Source organism: Marmota flaviventris, chromosome 13 (genome assembly GCF_047511675.1).
Source record: "Marmota flaviventris isolate mMarFla1 chromosome 13, mMarFla1.hap1, whole genome shotgun sequence".
Classification (NCBI taxonomy): domain Eukaryota; kingdom Metazoa; phylum Chordata; class Mammalia; order Rodentia; family Sciuridae; genus Marmota; species Marmota flaviventris.
Genome location: NC_092510.1, coordinates 71,982,903 through 71,997,072, shown reverse-complemented (window position 1 = coordinate 71,997,072; position 14,170 = coordinate 71,982,903). Strand labels below are relative to the sequence as shown.

At 47.5% G+C, this 14,170-nt stretch overlaps 1 protein-coding gene across 1 annotated transcript in view; it reads right to left on the bottom strand.

Moving 5' to 3' along the window:
• Positions 1-1,400: 1,400 nt before the first annotated feature.
• Galnt12 (polypeptide N-acetylgalactosaminyltransferase 12) overlaps positions 1,401-14,170 on the bottom strand; it is a 31,075-nt gene continuing 18,305 nt past the window's right edge. Inside the window, exons 5-10 of the mRNA XM_027931047.2 lie at positions 13,634-13,751; positions 12,277-12,453; positions 9,440-9,571; positions 6,015-6,128; positions 4,100-4,246; positions 1,401-2,064 (exon numbers count right to left, since the gene is read on the bottom strand). Of these exons, the coding sequence (XP_027786848.1) occupies positions 1,924-2,064; positions 4,100-4,246; positions 6,015-6,128; positions 9,440-9,571; positions 12,277-12,453; positions 13,634-13,751 (829 nt within the window). The 3' untranslated portion in view covers positions 1,401-1,923. The remainder of the gene's footprint in view (positions 2,065-4,099; positions 4,247-6,014; positions 6,129-9,439; positions 9,572-12,276; positions 12,454-13,633; positions 13,752-14,170) is intronic.

Here is a 14,170-nt window from a genome sequence, read left to right as displayed (position 1 = left end):
CTGACTTGGAGGATTTGCTGGGCCAACAGATTTGGCCCCCACAAAAGCACTGTCACATCTCCTGAGCCAACACCTCCACCTAGTGTGTCATTCAAGGAAGACAGGCCTGCAGGACAACGGAAGCTCTCTCCTCTCACTCCACCTTTAACATTTTGCTTCTCAAGCTGGGCACAGTGGTGCACACCTATAATCCCAGTGGCATGGGAGGCTGAGGCAGGAGGATCGGGAGTTCAAAGCCAGCCTCAGTGAAAGTGAGGTGCTAAGCAACTCAGTGAGACACTGTCTCTAAATAAAATACAGAATAGGGCTGGGGATGTGGCTCAGTGGTTGAGTGCCCCCGAGTTCAATCCCCGGTAGCTACCACCACCACCACCAAAAAAAAAAAAAAAAAAAAAAGATCTTGCCACTCAAAAATATGTTCCACAAACCAGAAGCAATGGGTCCTTAAGAGCTTGTGGGGCACACAGAACCTCAGCCCCATCCTAGACCTGTGGAATCCAAACCTCCCTTCAAACAAGAAGCCAGCTGATCCCCACAGTGCATGAAAGTGTAAAAAGCACTATTTTAATAGAAGGAGAAAAGAGAAACCGCAGAACACTTCAGTTTAACAGACACTCAACCCATAAAGAAATCCAGAATCCACCCCCATAAATAAAACACATTTCCTAACAGTCCTATGCTGTGTGCCAGGGACTAGACTAAGCCCTCACTGTTACTTAATCCTCACGACCACCCTGATCCTGATCTCATCATCTCCATTTTACTGATAGGAAACTGAAGTTCAGGGTAGTTACGATGTACCAGGTGGATCCCAGCCAGGCCAACTGGTTGTTTCTGGATGACTGTTAACCCCAACCCTTAGGATCTCACAGGGAGGAGAATGTTCCTAAAAGAGATTGAGACCCAGGGCGAAGCTCTTTGATCAATGAAGACATGGGACTTCATTCTCACATCGACTGGCACAAGAACCCAGACCTGCCGCCGGTGTGCGCCCTGATAGGTTCTTTTTTTAATCATTCATGTTGACTCCACAAAGGTGATGAGGTGGATCTGGGATCATTCTGAAATCAGAATTACCGAGATAAACTCCCGCAGTGCTGCTGCAGCCCAAAGTCTGACACTGATTTAAATGATCAAATATTATTAACGCACACACTTGAGAAGTGAATTTCATACCGACGTGATTGTGTGATAAAAATTGTAAATGACAGAAACAGGTTTTAAAGTCAGACTGGTAATTACTAAAAGCAACCAGACACCCCCCTGCTAGGCCCTGTTGGAAGTCCCCTTTCAAGTTTATATTTACCTTGGCGAATCAAACTGTTTGAGATTTCGGCTTTGGTTAGTCCCCCTCTGGCCAACATGAACATTACAAAGTTTTGACTGTGGTAGCAACACGATAACCAAAAGCATTCTTTATTAAATAAATTGAGACCATCTCCAGACCGAAAGGAATCAATACAATGCTCTTGTGTCCATCTCTCCACACTGAGAAAATACTAACCCAACATTTGAGGTCAGGCCAGTTTGTGCAAAGACCATTGCAAATCTCTTCACACCTGGGTATCTCTGTAAGTACCAAAATAAAAGATTCATCTTTTTTTTTTTTAAACTAATGAGAATAAAAAGTACAACAATAGAATATATATCTGGATAGAAAAATATTATAAAGTTTTAATTTTCCAAATACCAACCTCTTATGATTACCCTTGAAAAATGGGGTATTTGGGAACATTTTAAAAGTTTTCAAAATCAGTACAAAGTTTATTCACATTTCTTACTAAATCCAACATGTTCACAAATGGTAAAGTCCCTTAAAAAAGCACAGCAGCCAAGTTTGTGGTGGGCTGTGGTCACCATACTGACAAGTCTCTGTTGGGCATAGTCCAGAGGCCCTCAAAGGCTGCTTGGCACAGTGACGCTTCATGACATGCGCTCCTTGAAGAACCATTTCTGATCATCCAAATTGGTGCAGTCCCGTAAGAGTGGCACGAAACTGTTACCAAACTCCTTCTTCACAGCCTGGACACATTTTTTGGACTGTTCGTGAAATAAGGAACCATCCTACAAAGGATAACAGACATTGTTCAATACAAGGGACCCCTTGGAAAAGTCTCTTTTCTCTAAAAACAAATTCTGAAGAGCTCAGGGTGTGATTTTTTTTTTCATCATTTCAAAAATATTTATTGCAGGGTCATCTGTCAATATGAATCGCAAGGTGACGGCGACTCAATACCGCCCCCTATGGGCAGAGCAAGGCAAGCACAGACTTCAGGGCCTGCCCTGCATACGGTGGGACCGATGGCGCCACCTGCTGGCTACCAGCCTGGATCCGTCAGACCCTACCTTTCATCCCTATTCTGTTTTGCTTGCTTCAGGGAAACAACAAAGATCCTTTATCTCTTTCACTTCTCTTAGGTCAACCAGTTCCATCCCTGATGATCCTTTCTCTCTCTCTCTTTTTTTTTTTAATATTTTTTTTAGTTGTTGATAGAACTTTACTTATTTATATGTGGTGCTGAGAATCGAACCCAGTGCCTCACACATGCCAGGCAAGTGTGCTACCGGTGAGCCCCAGCCCCAGCCCTGATATCTTTCTCTTATGTATTTAAAAAGAGTCAGGATACTTGGCCATAGTCCAGCTCAGCCACAGCTCAGCTGGGTGAGCAGTAAGTCCCTTGGCCACCTGATCTAGTTCCTCGCGTGTTACCTGGCTGGGTGAGAAGCAGTGGCTCTGCCAGTCCTAATCCCCAAATGTCAGAGGACAATGATCTTCACTCAGGACCTTCCCTGCTCTCTCTCCCCGCCCTTGCTGAGCTAGCTCCGCCAGCCTCCTCCCAGCCCCAGTCTGCTGCCTCTGGCTAAACTCAAGGCCCCGCTTGCATGAGGTTAATCATGGTGGAGCAGCAAACAGGGGGAACAAGTCACCTGCCAGCTGCAAGGGAGGAGAAGCCCCGGAAGCAAAATCAAATGTATAATAGGATTTCGATGCTATTAACTTGGAATCCTTTCCTAAGAGCTCACAGTTGCCTTCGGTGAAACTTAAAAGTAAATAATTAAATAAAGTCTTCCCTGCTGACCCTTCGAAACTAACTTCTCCTTAAATGGTCACTGAGATTTAAGATAAAATTTTTAATGATACGTCAAACCAATTTTATTGCTTCTAGTTCGCATTACTTCTCCTCGGGGACTTAGCTCAGCTTACGGTTGGCTTTGGGGGACAGGCTGAAGTATTTCTTCCTATTTTCTTATATCAAATAGCACTGCAGTGCTTGGCGTTTCTGGGCAGAGACTGCAAATTCCATCGCTAATTATAACATTTTTTTTTCTATAGGAAAACATATTCCAACTTTTCGTCATACTTAGAATTAACCCATTTATAAGTCATACAGAAGACTCTTTCCCTCCCTGAGGCCAGGTTGGGAATGAAAGTTTCCCAGGGAGATAAAAGATAACTAATATTTTCCATCAAATTATTTTCTTTGGATTTATTTCTCTGAGTGCTTTTTAAAGTCCTGTTGCAGGGCGTCAGCGTCAGTGCCTTCTGGGCCTGAAAAAAACACCCAGTTCTGAGTCAGTAGCATTTAGAAAGCCAACTGCATCCCAGCGTGTTTTCTTGGTTGTAATAACCCCCAGTAACAACTCATCTCTATAGAGCTTCACCGCTTCCAAAGAAGATTTCTAGGTACACATCAAATCCTCAGAGTAAAAACAAGACTGCAATTATTATGCCCATTTTACAGCTGGGGAAAGAAAGGCTTAGAGAAGTACAGTGACTAGTATCTGCACCTAACCTCAGATCCCCCGGCTTGGGCTGCTTCTCTTGGTTTAACCCCATTCCATCTCCAGATGACACCCCGAGAGTTCTACTTCCCACGGGGGCCTCTGTAGCTCATGGTACAATGGGAAGGATTGGAAGGGGAGAAGGGAGTGCTCCCAATACAGGATGCTGGGGTCACCTCCTCGGGTTCACAGTGAAGTTCCTGCTCTGCCCGGGTAGGTCGGCCGGAGACCCCCAGGACTAAGCCAGGGAGAGCTCCGACTTCCATGCTTCCCAACAGCCCCAGACTGAGCAGGGAGGGTCTGAGCACTCACTGACCTCCCGCAGGAGGAACTTCTGGTTCTCGGGGACAGTATCCTCGCAGAGGTGCATGATGAGGACGTCGGTCCCCGGCTCCACAGTGATGCAGGCCTCTGGCTGGTGGGTGTTATAGCGGATCTCCTTCTGGGATGTGTACTCGAAAAACTAAAAACAGAGCAAGCAACACAGGTCAGCTACCCGCTGATCTGGACAAAGGGGAGACCACTGACCTGGGGCTGATGCAGGTATGAGGCTGGGGTCAAGCACTCTCCCTCACCACAGCCATCACCTGTCTGATCGGGCTCTGTCACGGGCCCCAGTGCTCAGCCGGCCTCTTCTATAGCTCAACTGACCTCTACTGCAGTGTGTGACAGGTACCAGTGGAGTGGCCCCTGCTGGTGCCCATCTTGCTTGCTGGATGTGAGGACAGGCTGGTGTGGAAGGTCAGGAAAGAAAATGGACACATCCCTGTGCTAGCACTTGGGGGCTGTCTGTGACCCGGACTGGCCACTCCCTCTCCTTTCCCTCGGTCTCATCCCCCACTCCAATATAACGGATATAAAGGGGCCTGGAAACGAGAAAGTACTGTGCAGGGCAGGCAGCAGGACTGCTCAGGGAAGACTTGGCCCATGCACGCACCCAGAGCTAGCTACAGCACTTGGGAAAATACTGGTTCCTGGCCCCACCCCAGACAGGGATAAAGCCCCTTCGATCTGAGATGGGCCTAGGGAGCTGCATTCTTGACATGACACCTACCTGCCCCACCAGTGACACAGTGACTGTCCCAAGGCCTGTGGAGCAAAGTTTCTCAGACATGTCTCCCTCCCCAGGAGCTGGGAGAGCAGGAGGCTGGGACTCAGCGGGGCAGATGGGCCTGGGAAGCTGATGGTACAAGTCAGCTACCATCAGCTCTGAGGAACAGTGTTCCAAGAAGTGAGAAGAGCCTCAGTAATTAAAGGTAGCAGTGGCCCAAACTACGACGAGTTTACTGCTGAACATAAGGGGACCTGTGGTCCAGTGGAATCGGGTGAATCTGGATTGGAAGAAAATTGCTGAACCTCCCCCCTCCTATCATCCCCAGGTGCCTGATACTACTTAGCAGAGTCAAAGCTTTGGTGGTCCACAGCTGCCCCTCCCGTTATCCAATCATTCTCTGCAGGCCCTGCCTGGTGGGTCCATCTGCCTTCCTGGGCAGAGATTCCTGTTCTGGTCTTCAGACCCTCCAGGACTGTCTCCCTTGCTCTATCTAATGAGTAGCACTTGATCCAGAAAGATCCACCTGGGCCCCCAGCTGAGACAATTTCCTTGCAGTTTGAAGAATGGCACTATTTATCAAAACCTATAATTCCATTTAAGAATTCACTAAGGAAATCATCCAAAATGCAAATCTGTTTTTTATTCCTCCTTCTCTCTAACTAAAGATGTTAGTGGAAGAGAGTTATTCATAATTACAAAAACAGGGAGACAACCAGTTAACTAAACAGTAACACAGGCACACAATGAAATATCCTGGGGAATGATGTTCTCAAGGAACATCTAATAATATAAGTACAATAAAGTTAACATATTATAAAATATATAGGTGTTATGATAACAACCATTTAAAAGACACAATATAAAGCTTGTGTATTGACAAAAATAGGAAGATGTGTCGTAATTGTAGCTGTGGTCTCTCTGGGGCTCGCCATTCACCCCATACTTCTACTTTTTAAATTTCCCCAAGTGTTCCTTAGTGAGCATATCTTACTTCGATAATGAGGAAAACAATCAAAAAAGGTTTTAAAAATTTTTTGAACTGCTGGAGATTGAACCCAGGGCCTCACACATGCTAGCACGTGAGCTATAACCCCCACCCCACAAAATCAGACATTTGATTTTTTTTAAAAAGTACAGATCTTTGCCCCCAGGTTCCTCTTTCAAGCCCCACACCTACCTGGTTCTGGCCCAGGCCGTGACAGACGTAGAGAATGACCTGCTGTCCTGCCACCTGGTTTTCATCGGGAGGGTTATAGTCAAAGCAGTAGTCTCTCACTCCTCTGTTCTGGAGCTAAACCAGACATAAAGGTGGCATGTTGGTCTAGATGCAGACAATAGATCCCACATCCAGCTCAGAGGAGGGTCCACAACATGAGGGCCTGCCTCAGACCCTGGCCCCGCGGGCAAGAGCCTTCTCCTGTACAACACTGTCCCGTTTGACGGATCTTCCCATTCTCAACTGTCGCAGGAATCTTTACCCCCATTTTAAGATGATCAATCTGAGGATGGAGAGATTAACCTTTGCAGGCCCGAAAGCTCCTCTTTCTTCCTCAATAGCAGCCTTATTGCTGCACTGGTCCAAATACATCTGGGTTATAGCCTTGAACTGAGATTAACTAAGCAAACTAAACCAAGCTGGTGATACAGAGGAAAGGACTTTTTAAAATGACTTCAAAGCACAGTATGTTTGATAACCTTTCCTCAGTGAAATGTATTCAATAGGCAAACAGATGTGCAAGGAAATCATAAAACCTCATTTAGTCTAACACTGTCCATGTGATACTGTGCCATTGTTTGGAAACTATTTATTTTGGGATAAAGCAAATCAGGGTTGTGTTTTTTGTATTTGGTGGGGAATATTGGGGATCGAATCCAGAGTGCTATATTCCCAGCCTTTTTATTTTTTATTTTGAGACAGGGTTTCAGTAAGTTTCCTGGGCTGGCCTTGAACTTGAGATCCTCCTGCCTAAGCCTCATGAGTAGCTGGAATTACAAGTGTGTACCACCACACCTGGCAAGTAAGGATGTTAATATTGTTAGAAATCAAGGTTTTCTGAATAAGAAGAAAGAAATAAAAGTATTATGTCAAAGAAGCAAAATCTTGTAAGATTAAATTCGAATTTAAGATGTTCAAATAAGATGGTGATTTTTTTTTTTTTCTCAAAGATATGTATGTCCTTTCTGAGCCACTGAAAAAGCTCAGAGCTATACTAGTCTGCATGGTAGCCACTGTCCCATATGGAGTCCAGTGGTCACTGAAATGGAAGGAATCCAAACCGAGAAGGGCTCTATGTATAAAATACATGCCAGATTTTAAGACTTAATATTTTAAAAAGAATAAGAAATTAATTTTTCTTGAATTAGTTATGATATTAACTATAATGTTGAAATTGAAATGCTAATGTTTTTTGATAAGCTGGTTTAAATGTGCTATTAACTTTTTTATTTCTTCATTTAATAGGGTTGCTAACATTTTTTAAATGATTCATTTTTTGGCTCATATTATGTTTATGTGGGACTACTGGTCTAGAAGCCATGGCAACCTGGAGTGACTGGCCCCACCAGCACCCATGCGGACTTGGAATACTGTTTCCTGCCAAAAGAGGACAGAGCTTCTGGGAGGAGAGGAAGGAAATATTTAAGATGAACATGGGATAACTTAGCAAGTTATCAAGGCCAATGTCCTGGGGTCAAAGATCACAGAAGCCAAAATAAAAAAGGCTTCCATTAGCCAAAGATGGAATGATTTGAATATTGAAAAAAATAAAAAGGAAGACTGAATTGATTGAAACACGTTGGCCATATGGACACACAGGGTTTCTAACAGAATACCATAGACCTGGTAGCTTATAACAGAAAGTTATTTTCTCACAGCTCTGGAGACTGGAAAGGCCAAGATTAAGGAACCAGTGTCTGATGAGGACCCCCTCACTATGTTCTCACATGGTGGAATGCAGAAGGGTAAGAGCATTAACCCAGCCCCACAAGTACTTAGAATAGCCCACTACTTTACAGTGATACACAAGAAAAGAAAGAGCCAAAGAACAAATGGGCCAACAAACAAACAAAACCCACTGGATACAACTGTAGGAAAATAACTAGGCAAATCAAGAGAAAGGCATAAGAATTTATCAGGCCTCTTCTGTGTGAATCCTTCCTGTGTGGATACCAACTCCTTAATAAGTGCACAAGAAATGAGAGAATGAGAAAAATCATCATTTAGCAACTGCATTGGAAATAACAGATCCAGGCAATGGTTATCAAAGGCAACCAAAACCATTCTGCAGAGGCGGACAGCAGGCCTCATAATGGATCATCCAGGCTGTGGTTCCCCCATGGACCCATGGACACACCTTATCAAAATGACTGGACCTTGTGTGCTCCTGATACGGCACAATGTGAATGCTCCCACCAGGGTTCTCCACACAGAGGTTGACCCTGACCCCAGTCAAACCATTAGACCTCACTCCCATGGTAAAGAAATGTGGGGAGAGAGGAGCGACTTCCAAATGGCACAGAGAAACCAGGAGGCCTTCGGAGTAAGACGATGCACACACAAACCAATGTTGTGTTTTTCCAACAACCTAAAAGTATTAACAATGAAAGAAGAAAAAGGAAAGGGGACCTAGGTTAAAAGGGACTTAGGAAACAAGATGTGATGGCCAAACACGTGGGGGCTTTGCTCAGGTTCCTGTTGGGATCAGCCAACCACCCAAGGAGAAATTCAAAAAAATCAGGGGAATATGGATTAGAGCTGAGAGTAAAGGACATCAAGAAATCAGTGTTTTCTTCGCCAGGTGTGACGAAGTCTGTGGGTTTGTAAGATAAGGTCCCAACTTTATGAAGCTGAATACAGAAGTGCACAGCAGTGACAAGGCACAATGCTGGGGTTTGCTTAAAAAAGAGAAAAGCATAAAGCAGGGGGGAGGAGAGAGGGAAAGCCGGGAGGCAGAGTCTGGACTCTTCCAGAATCCCAGGGACAGGGTTACCATTCATCATGCCATTCTCTCTGCATTTCTGTACGTTTGAACATTTTCCTAATGAAAACAGAATTGAACAGTAACGTCTTGCTGTGTTATTGATCCAGGACTTCCAGAGCAGGATGTCGGCACTTCTGGTAAAGAAACATCAGCGAGGCGACCTCACGGAGAGGGTGCGATTCCTAGCGAAAGCCAGACACCAGGTACCTCAGTTGGCCTCGCTCCAGAAACATTTCTTTAAGGTTTTCTGAAAGACTAGAAGTGACTCTCCAGCAGCCACTGCTGCCTCTGTGGACTCACAAGTTAGGAATGACCAGCCAGCCAGGCCGTGGAGACCAGAAGTAATATATTAGTAAAAATTAGGACATGGACATACCTAAGTAAGCCTCAGTTTCCTCATCTATAACTCGGAATACTCACACTTGCCAATTTCCAGGTGACTTTCAGCTCTGACATTCTGGACCCAAGGCTCAGACACCCCAGGGCGAGAAAAGGACAGAGGATGAGAAGGTGGGAAGGGTGTGGGATGGGGGGTCCCAGGTCCCCACAAAGGGGCTTTCCTTGCCCAGGATCAGGCCCGGGGCCAGGGAATTCCATGCCCACCAAGGCCCACATTGCGCACCATCCCAAAGAAGCCGGGCCTGTCCTCAGGCACATGCAGTTCTGGATACACCGTTTCCAAAAACCATTTGAAGTCCTTGCATCGGAGTTTATCCCGGAGCTGCCTCCTCTCTGTCACATCACCAAAGGGTTCCTGGAAGACAACACAGTGGTGAGTCCTTGCAGGTCCTGCAGGTTCCTGTCAAAGCCCCTCTTCACGGGTGCCAACAACCTCCCATTTTACTGGCATCTACTGCATGCTGGGCACTGGGAAGAGGAGCCTCCATCCTGGAGGCTGCTTAGTAAGAGAGTCTGTCACACAGAAAATCCCATCCCCAGGTGCTCTAGGGACATGCAACCCAGCACACGAGGACAGGAGACAATGCTCCTGCTGACAAAGCCCAGGAACCAAACCCTAGGGCCACAGGGGCACCCTTGGCGCTGTGCATCAGCACAGACTCATCCTCAGACCCGACCAGAGGAACACCGGTGTCATCATGATGCAGGCCGCGTGGCATCTGGATCTACTATTATTGCCTGAATACGTACTTTCAAACACAGGTATGTGTCCCAGATGCCATCACGAGTGAGAACCTATGTGCTCAGTGTACTCAAGGATAAATACACATGCACGATGGCCAGGGTAAAATGCTGCAGTACACAATGCTTAAATACTTAAATAAAGCAAGCCTGTGTGTAGTGCAATAAACGTTCAGCCAAAAGAACTATCCCTCTGATGTTGTGTTAAACTACTAAAAATTGACACGTGGAATACAATTGCAATAAGAAGTGAATGTTGGAATAACTTTTCAGATTCCCACTACTTCCTGGAAGTTCTTCTTTGATGGGAGTCACCATTACCCTCCTCCCTGAACTTGAACCAAAAACACATTTTAGCAGCCAGCCCCCTCAGCTTTACTAAAGGCGCATTCAATGCCCTCAAGGAGATTCTCCAGGAAACCTCAGGAATAGGAACTGTGGGTTCCAGAACTAGTGAAGTGAGGAGCAGATATTTCACTCTGAAGCACAAGGAAAGAGAGAGGAGGCAGAGGCTGACCACCATGGAGAGGTGGAGAGGGCCAGCGGGAGGCCAGGCTGCTCTGCGGAGCAGGGCAAGGGGCCTAGAGTAGAGGCTCCCCATCACCTAGGAGGCCTCGAACAGGCTCCCTGGTCTCCCTCCCAGAGCTTCAGTTTTCTCATCTACATGACTGCTGTCTGCAAGACTGCTACAGGGACTTCCATCAAGCACCAGGGCGGACGTCTTGGAACAAGACCTTCTTGTGTAGCCAAGTGGCCCTCAGTTATGCAAATACGGGACACACAGTACCCTGGCCTGGGGCATGCAAAGCTGGCCTCTGACAGGCAGTGCAGAGGTGGTGGACAGCATTGTGCCTGAGGCCCAAGACCTTGTGGGATAGAAGGAGCAGATCCCCTGTCCACAGGTCTCTGAAACAAGGCAGAACAGGGTGCTGTCTGAGGTAGGCCCCAAGCCCTTGAGAAGCCTCACCTAAGAAGAAACAGGCTGGCCGATACCCGGCTCTCACAGGGCCTGAGTGTGGGGGTCATGGGCTTGTCTCAGCATTGTGTACCTGGGTTTATGGGGGTCTAGGGTCTCAGTAGTGTGTGCCTGGGGTCTGTGGGGATCTAGGGTCTCAGCAGTGTGTGGCTGGGGTCTGTGGGGGTCTAGGGTCTCAGCAGTGTGTGCCTGGGGTTTGTGAGGGTCATGGGATCATCTCAGCAGTGTGTGTCAGGGTTTATGAGGGTCTAGGGTCTCAGCATAGTGTGGCTGGGGTCTGTGGGGATCTAGGGTCTCAGCAGTGTGTGGCTGGATCTGTTAAGAGAAAACCAACCAAGCTAAAACCTTAGCACACTATGGGGACACCTCTGCCACTGGGCAGAGAGACTTCAGCAAGGCCTTGGGGAGGGAGGTGGGCTGGCACTGTCAGGAGGAGGCCCTGCCTTCCACAGCCATGACATCTGGGAGGGAGGGAGGCATGAGTGTACTGGCCACTCTCCAAGTCTGTCTGTCTGGAAATGGAAGCGAAGAATAAGCCTCCGGGGTTCTTGCACAATTCAAGAAGGCTCAGAAGAGGCCTGGAGCAGGAGACAAGAGACTTCTATCTAAGGAGGTGGGAGTGCCCCTGGGTAACAGCTCTCACATGAAGAACCATGCCTTAGCCCGTACCCTAGGTGGGAACTCAAAACCATACTGGCTACGGAGGGACAAGCCATGACGTGGGTAACATACCCAGCATGTGACACTGTGTATTCCAGACTGGCTTCATGGGCACGGTCAAGCCTCGGTATTCCACACCGGCTCTGTATGTGCAAATTCACCTACTTGTTAAAATTTATTCATAAACCAAAAAAAAAAAAAAAGCCCTTCTAAACCAGCCTGATCATAGTGCCAAAGCGCTATCTAGAGTTCCTACAGGCAAAAAGTTTGGGATGTGCCTTATGGGGAAAATACCTGTCGGAGATTCATTCAAGTGTGAGTTACACCACGCTTGGCCCCAAGTGCAATGGTACTGAATCAACAGTGTATGTAAACAGGATGTCTTTAAACAGAAACACACACCAATTTAGTTCTGTAGTGACTAGACCATTGTGACCTGGGTTTGCAGGAACCCAGTTCCTATGTCCCCTACGAGCAATGAATGGCTCATGTTCACTAATTCCGTTTTGCGGTGGCTTTGTGGAATGTGGCTACTGTGAACAGAACTGACTGTATGTTACTACTACACGTGGAGGAATAGAGTTTTCCCATGCATGTATCATGAGGGCCCAACCTGTCCCTTTCTGAAGCCAGATCAATTATCAGCAGCCGAGGCCAGGAGGAGCGCGGTGGCGGGGACTTACCAGGCGCGCTCGGGGGTTGCGGTGGTAGTAGAGCTCCTTATAGCCGTCCATCCACACTTCGGCTGCGCGGACGCTGTTGGCCAGTGCCTTGTTGCGGGAGTAGGGAGCTTGCTTGGGGAAAACGTGGCCCACGTGGGAGCACGGGTGTGTTTCCAGAGTCCCGCCACACTGCCAGATCTGCACACGGAGCAGAGGGGACGCCAGAGCCCTGAGCAAGGAAGGAGCCGCCTGTCCACAGTGTCTACTGGGCACACAAAAGTCCTGATGGGCATCGCCAAGAGACTCAGCCTCCACGAGGCGGGAGGCCACCGATCCAGCATGCTCATGAACACAGAAGGCAAACAAAGAGCACGAAGGACAAGCCATCGCAACCCAGACCCCAAAGTCCATGCACTAATGCTCAGGCACCAGGTGTGCGGGAGGACCCCCGGGGATGTCACCGGCAACCCACTCACTCGTTATGTGGAACAAGCTTGGTTACCTGATCGCCTAGCCACAGAAGATAGGAAAGCAGCAAGGGAGGAGAGAGGTTTGGAAGAGAGAGAGGAAGGGCCTCTAGAAGCAGGCAGAGAAGCCTGACACCTAGGGGAGAGGCAGAAAGACATTAAGACACATCCCAGACTGCCCTGGCGAAGCCGTCTAGGGTCACAACAACTCAATTTCCCAAGGATGTCAGGATCAAAAACAGCTTCTGATATCCTTAATGGAGGGCGTGAGTCCTCGGTAGAAGGCTGAATTCATCTTTATTAACTCTTTTTATGAGAGCAGGACACCAGATAAGATATTTGACACTTAAAAATGTAGGATTCCATTAACTGGAAAAGCTACTGACATGCTCAGGATCTTTCAAAGGGGCTGAGGTGGGCTGGGGTTGGTACCAGAAGCAGATCCTGGCCCCACCCTGCTCTATCAAGTCCCACTGTCCACAGACTGTGCCTGTCCATCTGTCTTCTTGACATTTCCAGGGGTCCGTGTCTGAAAGCCATGGTGCTAAATAAAGACTGCTTCCTAGTTAGTAAATAAAGGCTCCCAGTGGCAGGGTCTGAGTTTTAGTCCAATTTCTGCCACCAACTCTGAGGGACCTTGAACAAGTCCCCTCCCCTCTCCTGGCCTCAGTTCCTCCCCTCTGCAGAGGGGAAGAGAAGAACCTGGTGACTTCCCAGCCTCATGTCTTTAAAATTACATTTCTGAAAGTTAAAAAAGAAGGCAGGCATGTTTACAGGATGTACAAGGCGCAGGATCATGGATACACTGCCAACACGGAGCCGTCCCTCTGGCTCTCGTACCAAATCCAGGTGGGAGTGGGCAGGGGAGACCAGGTTCAGAACAAGTCCACAAAGAAGACTGGAATACTTACCCTAAAAGAAAATTCGAGGTTTTCTCCTCCCCAGACTTCCATTCCTGTATCATAAGACCCCAGATATTCAAAATATTTCTTACTCACAGCAAACAGCCCACCAGCCATCGTTGGAGACCTAGAAAAAGAGGGATAGCCATATTTCAACGTAAGCAGCAGGAAACCATTATAGCTGGTGGAACTGCCTTCCCGCCTTGAGCCCTTCCATCCATTCATCCATGTCAACCCTGAGCTCACACTCTGTGCCCAGCTCCAAGCTGGGTCTGAAGGCACAGATGCATCTCATCATTCCTGTCTGGAGGAAGCTCATGGACATCCCAACAAAGAAGTCCTCTGGCTGTGACACACGTGTTAGCTAAGGTCAGCCAGGACCATGGGGGACACAAAGAGGGCAGGGGGTAGGGAGGACAGGGCTGGGTTTCCTGGAGGAGGTTAAGTCTCTGGGACCAGGGGAGCTGGCCAAGAAGAGCATGAGCAGGCCCAATTGCGGGAGAAACCCTGGCACTTTGATTGACTGATGATTGATGCATGCATACA